The sequence below is a fragment of the Carcharodon carcharias genome, chromosome 27 (genome assembly GCF_017639515.1).
Source record: "Carcharodon carcharias isolate sCarCar2 chromosome 27, sCarCar2.pri, whole genome shotgun sequence".
In the NCBI taxonomy this organism is placed as follows: domain Eukaryota; kingdom Metazoa; phylum Chordata; class Chondrichthyes; order Lamniformes; family Lamnidae; genus Carcharodon; species Carcharodon carcharias.
In genome coordinates this window covers 17,196,671-17,204,847 of record NC_054493.1, presented here as the reverse complement: position 1 = coordinate 17,204,847, position 8,177 = coordinate 17,196,671, and the positions used below count along the sequence as shown (strand labels likewise).

The 8,177-nt window shown below is 43.4% G+C and overlaps 1 protein-coding gene across 1 annotated transcript; it reads right to left on the bottom strand.

Annotated features, from left to right (window-relative positions):
- Window positions 1–2,291: 2,291 nt before the first annotated feature.
- LOC121270209 (zinc finger protein 214-like) lies at window positions 2,292–4,255 on the bottom strand (the record flags this gene model as incomplete). Its single annotated transcript, XM_041175527.1, has 2 exons — window positions 4,198–4,255; window positions 2,292–3,148 (listed from the first exon to the last, which is right to left on the bottom strand). A coding segment is annotated over exon 2 (684 nt), but the record flags the coding sequence as incomplete, so codon positions are not given.
- Between the last annotated feature and the right edge of the window lie 3,922 nt (window positions 4,256–8,177).

Here is an 8,177-nt window from a genome sequence, read left to right as displayed (position 1 = left end):
AGTGCAGTTGTCAACTTGCAGTTTGACTGATCTGTTAAGATGTAATGCAGCATTTCATTGATCACCATGTGATTCTTTTCACAGAGTCCATTGCTGAAAGGACTTTAACCTGTGATGTTTATGACCATAATGTTCATGTTTTCACAAACGTCTCTAAACTCATCATTAACAAATTCCCCTCCATTATCAGTCAGAAACATAGCTGGTGCCCCAGGTCCAGTCCCCATCCATTTCTCCTTAACTTGGTCGATAATCACCCTTTTGTTCTAGCTATGTATTATTGGAGAAAGACTACATTAGGTTGCCATGTCCATAAAGAGTAGAATGAAAATGTCCCATACTTTTAGATCCATGGCAACTACCTTGTTAAAGTCACGTGCCAAGGGAAGGTTTACAATAGGATGTGACGGCGTTCTCCGATACTTTTCACACATTTCACACTTTGCATTAATCTCCTCGATGAGCCTCGTATATTCTTCATCAACCTGCATCTTTTAGCAGGAGTTTTAATCTTTGACAAGAAAGATGAGCAAATTGTTTGTGTAGCTTTGAGACAATTTGCTTTTTTTCTCTCTGATTCTTATTACTTGATTCCATTAATCCTTCTCAAACACTGATTAGAAACATCAGGTATTGTTAAGGGGATATGATAATGTCCTGATTGAGTAATCTGCAGATCCACTGACTTTCCAAAAACAATTGTCTTATCCTGCTCTGTGTCCAGTTTCATTTGTGACTTTTCAAGGACGATTTACTCAACAGTAAGGATTATCTCACCAGAGACTACACCAGTCCTGATGAATTGGCTGACTCCAATTATTTTGTATGGAATCAACACTCTTTTTAGCGATTTCAATCTATGACATCACCAAACTGAAACAAGGAGAACTTTCACACTCCTTAATCTTGTGTCTACCTTCACCATGAGGTGAATCTGGGTAACATCTTCACCAATCTGATCCACATACTGTTGAGGCGCAGATACTATCTAACACAGCACAGCTGAATGAGTCTGTGACTAACACATTCATCACTGGATCAAAGCTCCTTGTGACTAGTATAATTCTTTCAGAGTGATCATTATCATCATCTTCAGCCTCAGAATTTTCTGTGTCATGTGTCACTTCGAAGACCCTGATTTTCCACTTTGGGCAGTTCATCACAAAATGATATTTAGAGTCGGACCTGAAACACGTGTTAATTGTTCCCCAGTCATTCCTGGGGTTCATTCACCTATTAGTGCTGTTCCAATCCTGTCCTTTGTTGTGATATCCAGGTCTGCTAAAGATGTGTTCACCCTCAATCGGAACCTCTCAAAGTTCAACTATGCTTCATAGAAATCCAGTAGATCATCTTTCTTGTAAATCTCATCAATGAACCCAAATAGAAGATCCAAACCTTCATCAGTATCTAACTGACAGGAATCCAGCTCACAAAATATTTTGCTTCTGATTTTACTTTTGTTAGGAAGTGGCAATGCCAAGCCCAGACCATGTTTCCTCCTTGGTAGGGACGTGACCCTTGTCCACATAACCACTTCATTCTTTCACTGGTCGTAAGGCTCAGACTCCAAGAACATCAGCGTGTAATCAGACCCTGAGAATTTCCACTTGCTTTCAGCCATTTCTCACAAAAGCTGCTGTGATTGTAAGCTTCTGTCTGAAATTTCATTTTCATTTAGTTTCCAAACTTCACCATTAGACAATCATTCTCAGTTACCATGTTATAGTCTTGACAGTCTTGTGGTGAAGGATGAAACTGGAGCCAATCTTTACTTGGTATAGATTATTCACAGAATGAAACATTACAAGTATATACCTCCTAGCTCCAGTCCACTCAATGTCAGTAAGTGTCTCTTTATTTGCATTCATGTAACCATCCAATCAATGCCCTCCACCTGTATATAGTTAACCTCCATTGATACAATTAACATCCACAGACAAAATATCTAAAAGGTCTCCAATTGGGATAACTGCCATGGTGCCTCAGCAGTTTGGATGACTCAGTGAATCCCTTCCCTCACTCAGAGCAGGTGAGCAGCCTGTCTCCTCTGTATGAACTTGCTGGTGCCTCCGCAGGCTGGATGAATCAGCAAATACTTTCCCACACTCAGAGCAGGTGAATGGCCTCTCCATGGTGTGAACTCGCTGGTGTCTCAGCAGGTTGCATGATTCACTGAATCCCTTCCCACAATCAGAGCAGGTAAACGGCCTGTCCATGGTGTGAATTCGCTGGTGTCTCAGCAGGTTGTATGAATCATTGAATCTCTTCCCACACTCAGAACAGGTGAATGGCCTCTTCCCGGTGTGAACTCGCTGGTGTTTCCACAGGCTGGATGAGTGTGTGAATCCCTTCCCACATTCATTGCAGCTGAATGGCCTCTCTCCAGTGTGAATGCGTTGGTGTATCAGCAGGCTGGTCGACCGTGTGAAACCCTTCCCACACATGGAGCAGATGAATGGCCTCTCTTCAGTGTGAGCCATCTGGTGTCGCAGTATATTGGATGACCGAGTGAATTTCTTCCCACACAGAGAGCAGGTGAATGACCTCTCCCCAGTGTGAACTACACGATGATTCTGCAGCGTTGATGATTCACTGAATCCCTTCCCACACACAGAGCAGATGAACGGTCTCTCCCCAGTATGAACTCGCTGGTGTGTCCGCATGCGGGACGACTGAGTGAATCCCTTCCCACACACAGGGCAAATGAATGGTCTTTCCCCAGTGTGAACTCGCTGGTGTGTCTGCAGGTGGGTCAAATGAGTGAATCCCTTCCCACAATCAGAGCAGGTGAACGGCCACTCCCCAGTATGAAGTCGCTGATGTGTGAACAGGATGGATGAACGTGTGAATCCCTTCCCACACACGGAGCAGATGAATGGCTTCTCCCCGGTGTGAATGCGTCGATGAGTTTCCAACGCAGATGGGGTACGGAATCCCTTTCCACAGTCCTCACATTTCCATGGTTTCTGCATGGTGCAGATGCCCTTGTGTCTCTCTAGTTATGTATGGTCTCTCCTCACTGTGAATGATGCGATGTTTTTCTGGCTGTACAACTGGTCAAGGCTCTTTCCACAGTCAGTGCTGGAAAATCCTCACTCGGGTGTGTGTGTCTTGATGCTGTTCCAGTCACACTTATGTTTAATACCTATTGAAGTACACAGAACAGAGAAACAATTATCCTTCTAGATTCAAAGGCCACTGATATTCATGTCCCAATGGATCAGGTGACGAACAGATTTTGACATGACGTTTGGTTTGAGATTTCTGTCTGCAAATCTGCCCCTTATAATACCCTGTAAAAGTTTACAAAAGTCATCACTGTCACATAGGATAGAAATTCAGAACAATTCTAGTTTCTATGGAACATTCTTTCCTCTCTTGTTCTCCAAAAGCTGTAAATCTCCATGCCCCACACACTCCCTCCATTCTCACTCTGCTGTAGCTAATATACATCCTCCCAATTCTCCTGAATGTGCTAATTCATACTAATCAACAAATCCATGCTTACCAATTCTATATAGCATATTTATTGGACAAAATTCATGTAATATAAAGTACTGTATTACATGATACACGGGGGATGTGAGGAAAAACTTTATTTAGGCAGTGAGTGCTCATGGCCTGGAACTCTCTGCCTATGAGGGCAGTGGAAGCAGAGATGATCAATGATTTTAAAATGAAATTAGATGGGAACTTTAAGGAAATAAACCTGCAGGTTTACAGGGATATAGAGGGGGACTGGATTCCTCTAGAAAGAATCGGCATGGAGTCGAGTTGCCAAATGGATTCCTTCTGTGCCGGAAATATTTAAGATAGCTTCAGTACGATATTACAAGACTAGAAATCCTGATTAATGCACTTATTACAGAACCATAAATAATATATCCAATATATACCATATAACAACACTAGACATGTCTCGCTCTTATATTAATTTACTGTCCCAATAAATGTCAACCATCTCCAGAGGAAGCTACTTCTTTAACTGTGAACATTAGGTAAGAGGCCATCCTTTTAGCAGACAAATAAATGTGTCAAGCTGAGGGAGCAAAGGATGTCAATGTCTTTAATAGAGAGAGAGAGAGAGACCCCATCCGGATTCACTTGGTTTCCCTTCAGTTCCTGCAAGTCATCATTTAAACCCAGGATTAGAAAAGAAATGGAAAGGGGGAGAAAAGAAAGTGTTTTACTCACATATGTTGGACACAGGAGGAACTTTGTATGTGAAGATCAATCGCCAGTGAGACAAAATCCGCGCTCTGATTGGTTGGAGGACCAGAGAGCTTCCGGTCCTCCGACTCTTTCCATTGGTCAATCCCTCGCATGAACCCTACCTGGCAGAGGGGAGACAGTTTGACCCCATGACGCCCTCGGCTGTTGGCCGACGGGAAACGCTTTTCTTCGCACATGCGCAACCCCTCTCCCCGTTGCACATGCACTGTCCCGGGTCGCTCGTCCGTGCGGTGGATAGAGCGTTTTCTTCAGCGCAAGGCCTTGTGGGAACGGTGGTTGCCATTACTCAGCCGGATGCCTGTCTCCACAATCCTGGGACTGGGATGAAAAGTGTGGGTGGGCGGTCGCACTGATCCTACACTGGCATAAACTACATGTAGGTAGTAGTCACTGAAACAAAAACAGAAATTGCTGGAAAACTCACCAAATCTGATGGTATCTGTGGAGAGAGAAGCAGAATTAACTTTTCGAGTCCGTATGACCCTTCTTCTGAGGGTCGCTGGGTTTGATCGACGCCGCTTGATCAAAACTGTTTTTTTAACTTAACTTTTAACCTGGGTGACATATTGGGGAGCGCAATAGGTGACTGTGAAACTGAACCCGAGATTCAGCATCTTCAGGGGAGGAGAACTGGTCGTAAAGCAGGAGGAGGATAGTAGGATGTTTTGGGGTTGCAATCAATAGGGAGAATGGAGTATGTGGAGGAAAAAGATTTATAGTTTGGGAGGGGAGAAGATCTTTTTATGTCAACTAGAAGATCAGTTTCAAATTTCTATTGTGTACTTGTGATAGCTTTTGTAAATGCTTTGGAGAGGGAGGATTTATAGACGGGAAAATCAAACCAAAATTCGCATGAAGACATGACAGAGTTACTTGATTCATCAGGACCAGGCAATCATCAGCTCTTGAATGTGGAAGGAGAAATATTTGTCTGTTTGAAAATATTTCAAACATCAATGTGACTGGAAAAGCATCAAGACAAACATACTAGTGTGAGAATGTTCTGGTGCCCTGACTCTGGAAAGCGCTTTAGTCAGTTACACAACCTGAAAATTCACAATGGGGAGAAGCCATGTATATGAGCTTTAACAGATTGTTGAACTTGGAAAGACACAAGGACATATGCACCAGGGAGAAACCAGGGTAATCTGGGGACTGTGGGACAGGATTCAATTCCCCCTTTACACCCGCCCCCACTCCTCCCACACCACATTCTGCACTGGAAACTCATCAATGCACCAACATTGGTGAGATGCCATTCACCTGCTCTGCGAGTGGGAAGGGGTTCACTCGGTCATCCCATCTGAGTTTAGGCCAGCGAGTTCAAATTGGGGACAGGCCGCTCACCTCTTAGGTTTGTGGGAATTAAGCAGTGATTCAGCCACCCTGCAGGAGCCAGGAAGATGACAGTCACCTGTTCTGACTTTGGGACGGGATTCAGTTAATCATCCACACTGCTGAAACAAAAGTGAGTTCACCTGCTCCGGATTTGGGAAGTGATTCATCTAAACTGAAGATGGTTGATGAGAAGAAACCAGCTCCCAAGAAGGGAGTTAAGAAAGCCTTAAAGAAACTGATAGCAAAGGACAGCAAGAAGCAGCGAAGGTTGAGGAAGGAGAGTTACTTCATTTATATCTACAAAGTGATGCAGCAAGTTCACCCCAACACCAGATCTCCTTCAAGGCCATGAACATCATGAACTCATTCATGAATGATATTTTCGAGTGCATTGTGGGTGAGGCTTCCCGTCTGGCCCATTACAACAAGTGCAACAGCAAGATTCTCCTTCTACATTCAAGGGCTGATGATCGTCTGGTCCTGATGAATCAAGTAACTCTGTCATGTTTTCACGCGATATTTGGTTTGATTTCCCCATCTATAAATCCTCCTTCTCCAATACACATTAAAAGGCATTTACACAAGTACGCAATAGTGATTTGAAACTGATGTTCTAGTTGACATAAAAAAATCCTTTTTCCTCCCAAACTCTAAATCTTTGTCTTCCACATGCTCCATTCTCCCTGTTGATTGCAACTCCAATTCATCCTACTATCCTCCTCCTACCATGTGCTTGCTGCTGCCCGTGTAACTGGCCAAGCACGCCGTGTTGGAAGGGACAAGAGCAGTGATCAAGTGCAGCAGCTCTAAGTGAAACCCCACAATGGACTGAAATACCCTGCAGAAATACCAACGGTTTCACAAGTGATTACTGTATTTATTCTAATAAAAAGAAAAGTGGAAGACGTGGAGGATTTCTGTCTGCTGGGCTGGCTGGTCTCACAACATTATTTCCAGTGGGCTGATGCTCTTTGAGCCTGGGAGTGCACATTTGCACTGAAGTGACCTGGAAAAGCTGTGAAGTACATTTATTTTATCCTGGATAATAAATAGTCTCTTTCTTACTATTACAGATATCTCTAAATAAAATACGCTTGCCTCAGTTTCTTTGTGTCCACAGCACAGGTCCAGGTCAGTTGGCTCAATTGGTCTATGTCAGCATTCATGCTTCACATAAGTCTCCACCCACCCCCTCTTCATCTTCTCCCATCAGCATATCTTTATATTCCTTTCTCCCTCGTGTATGTGGTAATGGAGGGCGGGTTGGGAGGGGGTGGGGGTGGGGTGGTGGGGGGGAAGAGGGGCGGAGAACTCTGGAAAATTACAATCACCAAGGAAGTGGTATTAAACAAATTGTTGGGGCTGTAGGCTGACAAATCTCCAGGAAAGAAGTGGCTATTGAGATAGTTTGGCACTGGTTTCAGTTTTCCAAAATTCTCTAGATTTGGGGAAGGTTCCATTCGATAGGAAAATAGCCAATATAACTCTTTTATTCCAGAACGGAGGGAGACAGAAAGCAAGGAACTATTGGCCAGTTAGCCTAACATCTGTCTTTGGGAAATTGCTTGATGCTATTATTAAAGATGTTATAGCAGGGCACTTAGAAAAAATCAAGGCAATCAAATTGAGTCAACATGGTTTTGTAAAAGGGAAATCAATTTATTGGAGTTCTTTGTTAATAAGCTTCTTTTTTATTCTTTCTGCCAAAATGGACGATTCCACATTTGTCCACATTATACTCCAATTGCCAGATCTTTATCCGCTCACTTTACCTATCTTTGTCACTTTGTAGCCTCCTTATGTCCTCTTCACAATTTACTTTTCAACTTATCTTTGTGTCATCAGCAAATTTAGCAACCATTGATTAGGTCCCTTCATCAGAGTCATTTATATAAATTGTAAGGAGTCGAGGCACCGGAACTGATCCATGTGGCACACCAGTCATCACATCATGCCAACCAGAAAAAGACCCATTCATGCCAACTCTCTGCTTCCTGTTAGCTAGCCAATCTTCTGTCCATGCCAATATGTTACCCTCTACATCATAAGCTTTTATTTTCTGCAATAACATTTAATATGGCACTTTATCAAACAGTTTCTGGAAATCTAATTACAGTACATCCACTGGTCCCCCTTTATCTACAGCACATAAGACTGATGGAATTATTTAAAGTGGAGACCAGGGAGGATGTTGTACACAAGGATTTGTGAACAGCATGAGGATAACAGTGAGGGGAAAGGAAGGGATCTGGAAAGCAGCAGGCACTTCATGTTGTTCTTGGAGAAATGGGGCCTGGTTGTGCAGGTGTTAGGTTTTACACAGCACACGGTCAGCCTGTGGCTACACCCTGGATGAAGAATCTCTGAATGGTACCATTGAAATCACTCGATGGGAGTCTCAGAGAACCAACATTGTCTGCTCAGAGAGAGGATGGTTTATGTTACAGTGAATGAGAAGCAGCACACACTCACACAATCTGTCTCTTTCATATATACGTATAGACAAACATACAGCCCTGACACATAGCTAGCAGCCCCACCCCAGACCGCTCACGCACAGACATACTCACACAGGGACAATTCCAGTTTTATTGGGTGGACAA